This window comes from Lontra canadensis, unplaced genomic scaffold (genome assembly GCF_010015895.1).
Source record: "Lontra canadensis isolate GAN:19392208 unplaced genomic scaffold, GSC_riverotter_1.0 scaffold367, whole genome shotgun sequence".
Classification (NCBI taxonomy): domain Eukaryota; kingdom Metazoa; phylum Chordata; class Mammalia; order Carnivora; family Mustelidae; genus Lontra; species Lontra canadensis.
The window spans coordinates 23,851-36,656 of record NW_022631361.1 but is presented as its reverse complement, the minus strand read 5'-3'; the positions used below and the strand labels follow the sequence as shown (position 1 = coordinate 36,656).

The window sequence follows — 12,806 nt, the reverse complement described above, 5'->3', positions numbered from 1 at the left end:
CGAGTCCAGTGCCCCTCAGCTCTCATGTCTCTTTGCTACCTGCCTGGAAAAAGCACCTGCAGCTGCCCTCCTACCCCTTGGTCCTGGGTTAAGAGACTGGTCCTGTTGTCCAAACTCCTCACTCTCTGGACAGAAGGGAGAAGAGGGGAGGTGAGCCTCAGGCTGCAGGGAGGGCTGGCATGCAGAGCAGAAAGACAAAAGTCAGGAAATAGGGTCTGAAGGCTGGGCCAGGCACCCATAAGATAGCTTATGTGTGGGGCAGAGTGGGCTCATGGCTCTGGGCTGGTAGGGTTCCAACTGTCAGAGCCAGACATGACCCCGGAGTCCCTCCAGCCATGCCCTCATAGGTCACAAAGGATAAACTGAGGCCTAGGAAGGAAAGGGTTCCTTCTAGCCTACCCGGACGGTACCCTGAAGGAAGGCAGCAGGGAGAGAAAGCCAGAGCTCCGAGGTATGAGTAGAAGAGGTTAGTCCACAGGGAAAAACGGACGAACAGATGAGGGCTCCCAGCTGGGAAGTCCTGCTTGCTGGAAGCATCCAGGCCATCGGCCCCTCCAAGACCAGCAGCAGGAGTGACACACTATTGGTTCCAGAGGACTGTCGGGAGGCCAGCGTGGCAGGCGGGAGGTGGCTCAGTCTGGGGGACAGGCGTGGTGGGCAGCCCAGAGCAGGTCGGGCACGACGCCGGCGTGCAGCTGGAGGATGGAGCCCACGCTGAGCAGGTGCATGATCTGGTGGGAGTTGCCCCAGTAGTCGAAGCGGCCGGGTCCCCAGCGCTCCGGCAGGCGGGCCACGTTCACCAGCCCCCCCGAGCAGTGCCAGCGCATCCATGCGCAGGTAGCAGGGTAGGGAGCCTGGAGCCCCGGAGCCCAGCCCCATTCCCCGGGCCCCAAACACCAGGAGGCGGGCCGCAGCCTGCCAGCCGAAGGCGCGGAGCCGGGCACTGGTGGAGGGAGCCGTGAGGGCCCGCCAGCCGGCCACACCCGACAGGACGGTGTAGCCCAGCAGAGCGGCTGGGCGAAGCCAGGGCCTACAGGCCAGGGTACAGTGGATGATGGGCAGAGCCCCTGTACCGGAGAGAGAGGCAGGAGAAGGCACATCAGTCTGGGCAACTAACTGCCTGCCGTTTATACCCAGGGTTCACGTGAGTGACCCCTGCCTCCACCACCTCCCCCACTGGCTCCCACCCTTCAAGCCGACCCACTCCATCCCTTGGCTCACCGAGGGTGTTGACGAGGCAGACCCCACACATATCCAGGGCAAGGAGTCGCGTGTATACAGCACTGCCCCCTTGGTGGCACATGAAGAGGTGGTACAGCACGGAGCCTGCGGGGGGTGCCAGGCAGGCCACACAGTGCGTGCCCCCCAGCCAGCCGCCCTCGCCCAGCTGACCCCACGGCATGGTCGCTGGCAGCAGCACCAGGAAGCCTAGCAAGGCCAGCCCTGGGGGAGGGAGACAATGAGCCATCACACGGCTGGAGCGCAGAGGACAAGTCGTGTCCTCAGGGAGTCCACAGTCTAGAGATAACACAAGAGGGATGAGGCAAGACCAGTCTTGGCAGTGCTCTCAGCACAGAGCAGCCGGGCCTCTGACAGGGGCAGCCCTGTGCCTTCAGTAACTTCCATGACAGCAGAGCTCACAATTCTGGAAGTAGAGATGGTTATCAACACTTTCAGTTGAAGACACCGAGTGAGTGCCCCGGGTGAGCCCAGCAGGTAGGCCATGGACACAGTCTTAATGCCCACACTGTTCCCATCCCTCAGCCACATTACCTCCGCAGAAAGTTGGGGGCCCCAATCCCCCAAACTTGGTGTGTCAGCAGAAGCCAGAAGGAGGCATGACCTCATGATGAATTCTGAATAGGATATGTGGGCAATGATACCAGATCCCCTGGTCACTTAGCTTGCTTCTCCCAAAGCCTGTGTGACCAGACACCAGGAGGCTTTGGATCTTTTTGTCTTCCAGAAAGGGGCAAAGTCAGGCAAGGGAGAGGGGCTGAAGAAGCTTGTTCCATCTCCTTTAGGCACTTTTTTTCCTCCTCCTCCATTCCTCTTGGCTCCAACCAGGGCAATTCCTACCCCTTCCCCTGGGTACTGGCATTGCCCTCACAGGGGTCAAAGGTGGGCACAGCCGACTGAGGCTGCACACCAGCCAAGGTCTGGCCGGGCCATAGTACCCCAGTGAGGCAGGTACCAAGGTTGGGCCCAGTCTGCTCAGGCCCCTCTTGTGGCGCCGGGCAGCCCAAGGACGGGCAGGGCTGTGTCAGCAGAGCAGGGCCGCGGAGGAGGGGCTGGGCGCCTGCGGGGGGGAGGAAGGAGCCGCCACCAGGCGGAGCCTCGCGGCCGGGCTGCTCCGGCCCGGGGTGGCAGGGCAGCAGCACGGGGAGGGGCTGAGGCCTGGCTTCTTTTCCTGGGCCCCTCGCAGCCGCTGTCAACACCCGTCTACTGGACGAATGTGGGCGGGGGGAGGGTGCCCCAGACGCAGGGATTATGAAAGGGGGCGGACACCAGACTCCTCCCCGGGGCTCAGAGGGATTAAGCGGACTTGGTCCCCTACTACTGCTTCCCTCGCCTGCCCCGGGGCCCCGCCCGGGGAGCGGAAGGACAGTTCCGTCCGGGACAATGGCAGCTTTGTCACCACGGCTCCTGGCCGTGCCAGGGCCCAGGCAGCCCAGGACCTTAGCAGTGGGGCGCTCACCGGCCTTCCGGCCCCCGGCCAGGCTCGGGCAGGGCTGCCGCGGGTGTGGGATGCGGGGCGCGGCTCACCGTGCGTGTAGATGTTGCCCAGCTCGTTGTGCAGGTAGAAGAGGCTGCGCAGACAGCCGGAGCCGCTGCTGGCCGGCCGGTAGCCCGTCAGCACGAACTTGTTGAACTGCAGGTGCGGTGGCGAGCTGGCCCAGTCCAGCAGGCGCGGCCCGGCCAGGAACGCCATGGCCCGGCCCGGCGCGGGTGGTCCGCGCTCCCTTTGGCCCCCGGCCTCCTCCTTAGTGGTGCCACAGCGCGCGGAGACTCATCCGGATGCCCGCCCGCCGCCCAGGCTCCGTGCGCGCACGCGCCGGCCGGGGGTCCCAGCCCGCGCCCCCTCCCGCGCTGCGCACGCGCGGGCCCGGCGCCCCCACGCCGGGGCCGAGGCCGGGGACGCGCGGGGCGCCGGAGCGCAGTGCGGCCGGCCCTGCCGCGGCAGGCGAGCCGCAGGGACAGCTCGTGGCGGCGGCGGCGGCGGCGGCTGCCGGTCTTCTCTGCTCAGCCGGGAGGACGGGTGCGGCCGGACGCTGGTGGGGACGCCAGACTCCGCCCCAGCTGCTCGCCCCCGCCATCCCGCCAGCGTTTCGCGCGCGGTGCTCGTGACGTAAGCCCTGAGAGGGCCAATGGGCGCGGCTGGTTGGGGAGGCTCCGCCCACGCCCGCCCAGACTTTCCTTTAATTAGCATAATATATGCGGTCCCAGATTCATTTGCATGGGGTAGCTGTGGGCGAGGGATCCGGAGTTCTGGGTCCGGGTGGCTCTGCTGGAGAGGCCCTGGCGCCTGAGTCTACCTTGCGCACCCAGGCTTTCCGCGCGACCCCCCAGATCGAGGCACCCTTGGGCACTCACCCTCTCACTCACCCTCACCCAGCCCCACCCCTCACCCGGGCTCTGTCCAAGGTGCTGCCGGCCCCGGACCTTCGGACCAGTAAGGTCTAGACCCGGCGCGTCCCCACTCCACGGGCGAGCTCTCCACCCTGCCGACTCAGCCAGAGCGCAGCAAGCCGCGCTGAGATGCCCAGGCCTCTACAGGTGTGTCTGACGCGCCCAGCACCCTCGGGTGATGCCCTACCCTTCTGGCCAGGCTCCCTATAGCTTGGGCTCGGTCAAACTCGCTCCCTGTTAGTGCCCACTGCGGACACCTTCAGTTCCACCCAGAAAATACAGGAAACGGGGGGAAGAGAGAGGGCGGGAAGCCAAAGGAGAAAGGTCGGTCCCTGCCGGGGTTCATCCTAAAGTCGGTCCAGGAATGCGTCCCTTCTCCGGCTTAACCCCCACAACCGGCTTCCTCCTCCTCCCGGTCTCCAGGACCCCGCCCACCCATCCTTTCGCCTCCGCGGTTCCTCGGTCTTCAGCATTACAGGCGCCTCCAAATCACTCCTTGCGGGGACCGACCTTAATTTGCATGGGCACACCCAACCCTGGCTCCGATACCCTCATTAACATAACCCCTCCCATCAAGCAGGAACTTGCAGAACTGTACCAAAATAGGTCCTTTATTCAAAGTCTATAGTTGGTCTTTTGACTACTTTTCTTGACCTCTCACACTTCCCTTAGGGCAGCAGTCCAGGACCACCACCAAGAGGCTCTCAAAGCAACCTGAAATCAGACACCCCCATATCAAAGTTCATGAGGAAAGGAAGCTGGGATTCCTCTTGCCCTTTGGCCTCAACCACCTGGACCCCGAGGGTCAGACCAAGTTCTCAATAGCATCAGATGCTTCCTGTCCAATGTCTGGCCTCCACCGGATGACCAGGGATCGAGCTGCCCTTACAGGGGCAGAAGGTCAACGTAGAGTTGGCATGAAGTCCAAGGTGTCCATCCCTCTGGCGGAGGGTCCAGTGGACCCTGGGGTTCCCGAGTCAGAGAGCAGAGATGAGCGAGCGCAGGGAACTCTGGCTGGAGGCGCTCAGGGGCCGGTAACTCGTGGCTAGACCCACAGCCTGAGAGTCGCCGGGAGGGCAGGGCAGGGCCACCCCTCGAGGCCGGCGGTACCACACAGCCCAGCTTCTCCCGGGGCCCCGGGAAGGCCCCAACGCTGGGGGACCTTTTCCCGGAGCCAGCAGACAGCTCCTAGAGAGGGAGCAGACGTCAGCCGAACCCTCAACCAATCTTAACTCCAGCGTCCTGCTTCACCTGCGATCCCACGCGCGATTCCCTGTGTGGACGCAAGGCTTCGGCCCTCAAGAACCCAGGATTTCCTCCCAGCCCCGTTTCCCTTGGAGGCCCCAGCTTCCCAGCAGGGTCCCCCTCCCCGGGGCCACCAAGGCGTCCGCCCTCAGGCCCTGCCCCAGGGGGCGCACCGTCGGCGAAGCAGGCGCAGCAACGACAGGAGCAGCAGCAGCAGCACCGAGATGGCCGTCACCGTCGAGAAGACCCGGGCTGCGGGCGCACCGCGCTGTGAGGACGGGGTCTGGAAAGGGCGGCTCCCCGAACTCCCTCCCGTCTCGCACGCCCGCCTCACCTCCCATCGCGGCCTCCGGAGCCCCGGGCCGGGGACTGCAGCTGACGTTAGCCCAGTCTGGGGGCGCCGCGGGGGTCTGCGCCGAGCCCTTGGGCTCCGGGTCGTCAGCGGCATCCTGCAGCCCTGCGGAGAGAAGTGTGAGGCGGGGCGGCGGGGCGGCGGGCGGGGGCGCGACCAGGCGGGCGCTCACCGCGGTAGGTGAGCGCGAAGCCCTGCGCGTGGCCGCGCGCGTCGCTGCGGAAGGTGAGCAGCAGCGCGGCGGCGCGCAGGCGCAGCGTCCCGGGCGGTGGCGGGCGGGCGCCGTCGAAAGCGCGGAGCAGGCTGCCCGAGGCGGCGTCGCGCAGCTCCAGCCGATCGTGCGGGTCGGCCAGCTCGAAGAGGCGGAAGGTGAGCTCCAGCGCGGCGCCCGGCGGGCTCAGCGCCCAGCTGCAGTTCCGGTCCGGCCCGTACTCGTCCGGGAAGTCCGGGGAGTAGACGACGCCCTGAGGAGCCGTCCAGTTGCCCTGGCAGGAGCCCACGGACACTGTGGGCGGGGCCGGCAGTCAGAATCCCGGGGCCAGGCTCCTTCTCCTCCCCCGCGGGGCCTCGACCCCAGATCTGTCCCCCTGCCACCTGAGCCGGGTCCCACTCCTTCCGTAGACCGTGACTCCCCTCCTCAAGCCCCACCCTCAACCCAGGCCTGGCCTTTGACCCCCGGGTTCGGCCGGGTCCCCACTTCTGCGCGTCTCAGATCCCGCCCCCTATGAGGGCATCGCGCTCCCCGGTCTCACCCAGACTCCGGCGCTCCCCCAGGGCTCTCTTCCCCGCTCACTCCTCACCTTCGTAGATACCCAGACGTCCATCGCCTCCGCACAGCTGGCCCGGGTGGCCGAAGCAAATCTGGTCACAGTCGGTAGCTGGGGCCGGGCGTCCCCGGTCCAGGTCGCTTTCAGAGCCACAGAAGCAGGCATAGCCAGCCTCCACGCCCGCCAGCTGGGAGCACAGACTGGGTGACCCCAGAGGCAGTGGTTGGGGCAGGGGCGGGGTAGTGGGAACCTAGGGTCTGGGTCGCAAGTGGGAATCGGACCGGAGGTTCCAAAATCAGTGTCAGGGTTTGACGTCAGGGTTGGGAGTTGATTTGGTGCTGAGGACAAGTTCAGGGTGCCGTTCTGGGCGGGAGGTAGGAGCAGTACCTGGTAGCCCTTCATGCGGCAGAAGCGAAGGCACACCTGGACCGTGAGCTTCGTTGAGGTGCCGCTGGGGCCACTGAGGGCGGGGGGTGCCCCCGAATCCACGAAGCAACCCAGGTATCCGGGCACTGAGGGGGCAGCGGAGTCAGGCTTTGTCGGGTGCCCCCAGGAGAGAACTCTACTCCGGCAGCCCAGCGTTCCCACCCTTGTCCAACCGGGCCCACTCACTGTGGCACGTGGGGATGTCACAGTAACGCCAGTAGATCCCCTCCTCTGTCTCGGCTACGTAGCACCAGGGCTGCACGTCTCCGTCGGGGTTCCTGCCCGTGGAGGACAAGTGGTCCCGATCCAGCCCCCCCAAAGGCTGCAAGTCCCAGGCCCCACCCCACGGCCTATCCGCAAAATGGCCACCGCGTATGTTAGAATTTGTGTGTTCCTCTTCGTTGTCGCACAAATTCTGGTTTGTCCCACGTGCTTTGGGACTTCCAAAGGGTTGGGTGGGAAGTCCTTAAAGGGGCCCTGAGGGCATATTTTGGGCTTCAGCTGTTGCTAGGACGTGACCTTATACATAAGAACTTTGAGGCCACCAGACGTGTTGTCCCCAACTCTGCCTTGGGCCTCAGCCACTTCCCTCGCCTTGGGACCCTGCTTTAGAGCAAAAGTGCTGAACCCTGAGCTTTGTGGTGTCCTCCTGCGCAGGTCCAGACATCACTTGTGGCTCTGAACACCCAACCCCTCCATAACGAGTAGAGCCCCTCAAATCAGTCGTACGGGGAGGACCCGGCCCCTCCCTCCAGGGCTCCTCCCCCCACCCCCACCTCCGACTGGATCCCGACCGGGGGGCCTCCTTGAATGCCCAGACCCGACCTGAGACTGCAGAGTTTGGGCACCTAAGGCGGGTTCCACGCGCGACAGTGTTCTGAGAGTCCAGCCCCGCCCCCAGGGTGGCTGGGCCTCGTCCCTCGCCGAGGCTCCGCTCCCAGTCCCTCCGGGTGGACTTTGTATCCGCCCAGCAGAGCTCTCCAATTCCGCTACAACTCCCCCGGCGAACGCCGGCTCAGCGGCGCACAGCCCCGCCCCCAGCGCAGGCCCCGCCCTCACCGGCAGAAGTTGTGCGGGCCCAGTCCCCAGCGGCCTTGGGGGTCGCTGGCGCTGCTGTAGCTGTGCTGCTGCGTCTGGTCCCAGAAGAGGCACGGGCGGCCGGCCCCGCGCGGCCCCGTCCGGTTCTGGTGGCCGCGGTAGTCTGCGCCATTCACCTGGAAGCACTCGGACAAGCCTGCACGACGACCGCGGGGACTGGGGGGGTCCGGACCTTCGCCCGCATCTTCACCGCCCCCCCCCCACTCCAACTGCCCAGTCCCCGCCCCCCCCCGTCCCCGGCTGCCCAGACAGCGCCCTCGGCGCCTGCGGGGCCCTGGCGCTGCTCAGCTGCCCCTGCCACCTGCTCTGCTCCCTCCTCAGCCTCTGGACCCGGGTCTTAGGCGTGAAGGTAGAGGACAAAATGGTGACCACGGCTCAGAGTTGGGCCAAAACTCACCTGGGCTGTGCAGGCTCCCCGCGGAGGCCCCGCGTGGAGGCAGCAGCGGGAGGAATAGGAGGAGAAGGAGGAGGCCGCGCGGGGCCCGTGCGTGCATCACCCCCAACCAAAGAGAGGTTGCACTGGCCAATGCACGGTCCATGCCGCCCCCGGGGTCGCTCCGGGGTCTTCCAGGCGACCTGGGGGGGGCGTTGTCCTCTGACCGTCTGTTCTCGTCCCACTCTGGGAGGCGCTCTCCGTCTAGGGCGGTCACTCCCACGGGTTTCCGCCCCTGCAGGTGTCTCTTTGCCCCTGTGTCCCCACTGGGGGTATCTCCTGGGTTCTCTGACCAGGAGCCGTCTCCGTCACTGCCCCTCAGTGCTCCCGGTCTTGCCTCGGCTTCCACGCCCGCCCCCTCCCGCTGCGCCTTGCTCTCTGAGCCTCCCTCACTCAGGTCTCTAACACACTGGCTCCTGCCCCCTCGCGTCCCTCTGTGGGTCCCTCCCCCTTGAGTCCCTCCCTCCCCACCCCATCCCCCGAGGCCGGGAAGCCCCGCCCGAGACTGGAGCGGAGGCAGCAGGTCCAGACGCCTCCCACGCCAATCCCCCCCCACCACCACCACCAATCCACTGCCCCGGGACCCTCGGTGTCCCGGCACGCTTCTCCCCTCCCCTCCTCCTCTCAAGGTCCGTGCATGTTCTAGGGGTGTGTGGAGGAGGACAGGTCACGCTGGTGGACAGACAGACCCTAATGGGAGTGATACGTGACCCTCTCCCGAGACCACACGCCTCTGGGACACCCCAGAGTCTCCTGTTCACAGGCACCCTTGGTTCAAGGGGACGCACGCACTCCCAGTCTGTCACCCATTCATTGTCGGAAGCTCCAACGCACACCCTCTTTCGGATCCTCGCGTCCCTCTTTCCAAGTACCGAATGCCTCTGGTTTGACGGAGGAAGTGCCACTCCCTGCCCCCGCGCCCGCGAGACAGGCGGGAATGGTGGACTTTCAATCCCGGACAGGCAGGGGCAGCTGGTGTCTGGGGAGGAAGGCAGCTGCGCCCCCGGTCCCAGCCTGTCCCCTCCTGTCTTCCCCCTTCTTTCCGTAGGACCCCCCAGCCCAGGCTCGCCTGAGCCCTCGCAGCGCAGTGGAATTCCCCCAGCGGAGCCCCCCCCCCCGCCCCCAACCTGGCGCGGGAGGGGGAGGGGAACAGGCCCAGGCAGGCGTGGGGGGAAATTCCCCGCCCCCTCCCCCGGGCCCGACTCCTCCGAATCCTCTGATCTCGCAGCACCGCCCGCCGGCTGCCCCCAGGGCTTGGGGGGAGGCCAGCGCAGGTGCGTGGGAGGGCGGGGGCGGGCGCCGGGGAGGAGATGGGTGGTAGCCGGGCCCAGAGCGGCCCCGCCCCGCCCAGATCCCTTGCCCCTCAATCCAGCCTCCCCACCTCTCCCCAGGTCCTCGCCAAGCTGTCCAGCCCTGACGGACCTGTGCCGCCCGTAAGATAGGGGCGTTCAGGAAGGATTCTGGAAAGGCCAAGATGTGGGTGGCGACCATGGGACGGGAGACCTAGCAGTTAGTGCTCCAGTGATGAGGTTCCTGGATCCTAGGGGCGGGCAGCCCACGGGGTGAACATTCGAAGTGGGGAGAGGGGTTTGTTGAAACTCGAATTGGACACCAGGGTCGTCTCCTGGGGAAGCCCTCTCAGCGGCCAGGCTGGCCAGGGCTCGACTCCTAGTTCCCTGGCCCCGCTGAGCGCCGGACTGGGAGTCTCAGCTGCTCGTGCTAGCCCAGTACAGACAACCTGTGGCTACCCTTTGACCTGAGCCCCTTTTCCCAAGGGGGTTACCGAGAGAGGCAGTGGCTGCTTCGGCTTGTAAGTGTCCCCCCAAGTCTCTGGCCCACAGGGAGCCTCAGGGGACTGCAGGCCTGGGCCATAGCCTCTGTAGTGGAGGTGCGTGGGGAGTGTCACCTCCAGGGTCACAGACTGCCCAGGAAAGGGCTAGGTGGGGGGACAGGGATAGTGGTCAGTAGGGACAGTAGAGTAGGAACTGGTTCCTGTCAGGGCAGGAATGGACCAAGCTGTCCATGCAGTCTACTTACTGTACTTTGGCTGCCCAGTCCCCAAGGGCTCAGTCTCCCACAGAGGAGCTACTGGATGAGCGGGAGGGGGAGTTCAGATCCGGGACTGGGGCACTGAGAGGAGGGGCAGTGTCTCCTTGCAAGCTCTGGTCCCAGATGACTCACAGAGCCTCAAATTGAAGAAGATCTTGGCCCTCACCTTGTCACTTGCAGAGTGTTCAGGAAGGCTAAAGGGCCCCACAGTCTCGGTCAAGACTTCCCCTTGATCCCTCCAGAAAAACAGTACTGCTTTTGGGGGAGGACTCTGTCCCTCCTACCTGCTCTGGCCCTCCACCTGTGTTTCCTGATCCTGGTTCCTCCAGCTCCCACGAAAACAGCTGAACTCCGCTTCCCCGCCTCCCTTGCATTTGACTATGGGAATGAGTTCAGGCCAATGGGTGTGGGCAGGAGTGATGCCTCCTGGTACTGAAAGCTGGGGGGGGCCCAGACTAGCAGCATCAGCATCCCTGAGACGCTTGTTAGAATGCAGATTCTGGGGTACCTGGGTGGCTCAGAGGGTTAAGCCTCTGCCTTCGGCTCCAGTCGTGATCCCAGCGTCCTGGGATGGAGCCTCATATCGGGCCCCCTGCTCAGTGGGAAGCCTGCTTCTCCCTCTCCCACTCCTTGTTTGTATTCCCTCTCTCGCTGTGTCTCTGTCTGTCAAATAAATAAATAAAATCTTACCAAAAAAAAAAAAAAGAAATGCAGATTCTCAGGCTCCAGCCCAGACCTCCTTCATCAGAACCTGTGTTTAACAAGATCTCCAGGTTTGCAAAGCACACCTGGAGATCTCTGCCAGGGCTCTCTCTCTCCTCTCTTCATCAATTAGATGTGGGAGAGCCCAGCGCCTGGGGAGGATGGAAGGAGCTGGATTCCTGAGTGCCTTAGTGGAAGGTGCCCACCAACACGTGAGAAATAAACATGTGTTGTGTAGCCGCTGAGACTGGAGGCTTGCTTGTCACACCAACTGGCCCAACTTTGCTTCCCTGACCCACCTCCTGCCCCATCTAGTTACTGTCTCCTTTGTTACTTTCCCAGGGCGTCTTAGCAGAGTCCCACAGACTGGGGACTGGAATCCGGAGACTAAGCCATCAGTGGGGAGGGCTCCTTCTGTGAGCTGTGAGTGCAGATTTGTTCAATGCCTTTCCACTAGCTTCCGGAGGTTGTTTGGTCGTCATGGGTGTTCCTTGGCTTATAGAAGAATCACCTGGATGTCTGGCTCAGTCTTCACATGGTGCTCTCCCTGTGGGTGTGGCTCTGCATCCAAATTTCCCCTTTTTATAAGGCCACCAGTCATATTGGCTCAGTAGCTCACCCAAGGTCTATGACCTCATTGTAACTAATCACAACAGCAATGACCTATTTCCAAATAGGATCCCACTCTGATACTGGGGGTTAGGACTTCTGCACATGAATGGGAAGGTGGGAAGCTCACAAGTCAATTCATGACAGCTCATCTCTTGTCCCTTTTCCATCTTTACTGCCACTTCCCTAGTCTGGGCCACTACCGTCTCTTGCTTGGACAAATCATACTCCAAAATGATGTTCAGCTCCCCACTCTAACCCTCTACAACCCCTCTGGCAGCCAGAGTCTTTTGTTGGGGCGGTGGTTAACTGCAAGAACCTTCTGGCTCTTGGCATCCGCTCATTTTATTTTTTTTCCAGTAGTAAACAACACCTAACGTTAACTTTATCATCTTAGCCTTTTAAAAAAAATATTTTATTTATTTATTTGACAGACAGAGATCACAAGTAGGCAGAGAGGCAGGCAGAGAGAGGAGGAAGCAGGCTCCCCGCAGAGCAGAGAGCCCAATGCGGGGCTTGATCCCAGGACCCCAAGATCATGACCTGAGCCGCAGGCAGAGGCTTTAACCCACTGAGCCACCCAGGCATCCCTCATCTTAGCCATTTTTAAGCGAACATTTCAATGATGTTAAGCATATTCGCATCCTTGTGCAATGCTGAAGCTCTCTCTTATCAAACCCTAATTCCCTTCCCCTCTACCAGCACTCCCAGAACCACCTTTCCACTTCCAGTTTCTGTGATTTTTTTTTTTTTACTACTTTAGGTATTCCATAAAAGTGGAATCACAAAACATGACAGATTTCCCTCTTTTTTAAGGCTTCATAATAGCCCATGGTATGGCTAGACCACATTTTCTTTATCCATTTATCTGTCGATGGACATTTGGGTCACTTCCACCAGCCAGAGTCCAACAGATGTGGGACAGGGGACTGAGCAGGACCCTCACTGGTCCCCATCCCTTCCCTCTTCACTTACTCAATCACATCTTTAACAAATATTTTTTGAGCACTTGCTAGGTGCAAGTCAAATACTCCTCCTTTCTCTCAAGCACTGGGTGTGCAAGGCCAGAGCCCAAGGCTCAAGCCAGGGCCTTATCTCCAAAGCTGAGGGGCCCTTCTAGTGCCCCCCCCCCGAGCCCTCGGGGTGACAGTGGGGCGGGAAGCCACAAGGGTCTGGGCTCTGCAAGGCTGTGGTGAGGATATGACCCACGGCCAGAGGATGCCCTGCCCCCGTACCTCTGGGTTTTGGTCCTTGAACCAGGTGTCACATTGATGTGGGAACCAGAGAGAACACCCAAGCCAGGTGCTGCGTGATGGGACTGCTCTCTAGAAATGCCCCCGGCTTTCTGGATATCATGGGGATGGACTGCAGAAAGGGGACACCAGAGCCTGCTGTGGTCAAGGTGGCAGGCGGCTGGGGTTCGGGATGGGGATGTTTATTGATATAAGGACCAACTAAAGGGTTGTCTTTACTCTAAGAGCGCCTTAGCTGGGTT

General features: G+C 62.7%; 2 protein-coding genes across 5 annotated transcripts; both read right to left on the bottom strand.

Annotated features, from left to right (window-relative positions):
- Positions 1-216: 216 nt before the first annotated feature.
- Positions 217-3,229, bottom strand: LOC116862879 (progestin and adipoQ receptor family member 4-like). Its single transcript, XM_032850312.1, is given in 4 exon segments — positions 217-809; positions 811-1,067; positions 1,222-1,443; positions 2,767-3,229. Coding segments are annotated over 4 exon segments (822 nt in total). The 5' UTR covers positions 2,933-3,229; the 3' UTR covers positions 217-632.
- Positions 3,230-4,238: 1,009 nt separating this feature from the next.
- LOC116862881 (kremen protein 2-like) lies at positions 4,239-8,057 on the bottom strand. Of its 4 annotated transcripts, none has more exons than XM_032850315.1 (9): positions 7,916-8,057; positions 7,480-7,654; positions 6,607-6,698; positions 6,382-6,506; positions 6,028-6,181; positions 5,400-5,732; positions 5,210-5,332; positions 5,049-5,127; positions 4,239-4,818 (listed from the first exon to the last, which is right to left on the bottom strand). In XM_032850315.1, the coding sequence occupies exons 1-9, from the start codon at positions 8,055-8,057 to the stop codon at positions 4,608-4,610; spliced, it is 1,434 nt and encodes a 477-aa protein (XP_032706206.1). In that variant the 3' UTR covers positions 4,239-4,607. The 4 variants fall into 4 exon arrangements, with proteins under 4 accessions (XP_032706206.1, XP_032706207.1, XP_032706208.1 ...); XM_032850316.1 differs by having other exon boundaries at positions 6,028-6,064; positions 7,916-8,012; XM_032850317.1 differs by lacking the exon at positions 5,049-5,127 and having other exon boundaries at positions 7,916-8,012.
- Between the last annotated feature and the right edge of the window lie 4,749 nt (positions 8,058-12,806).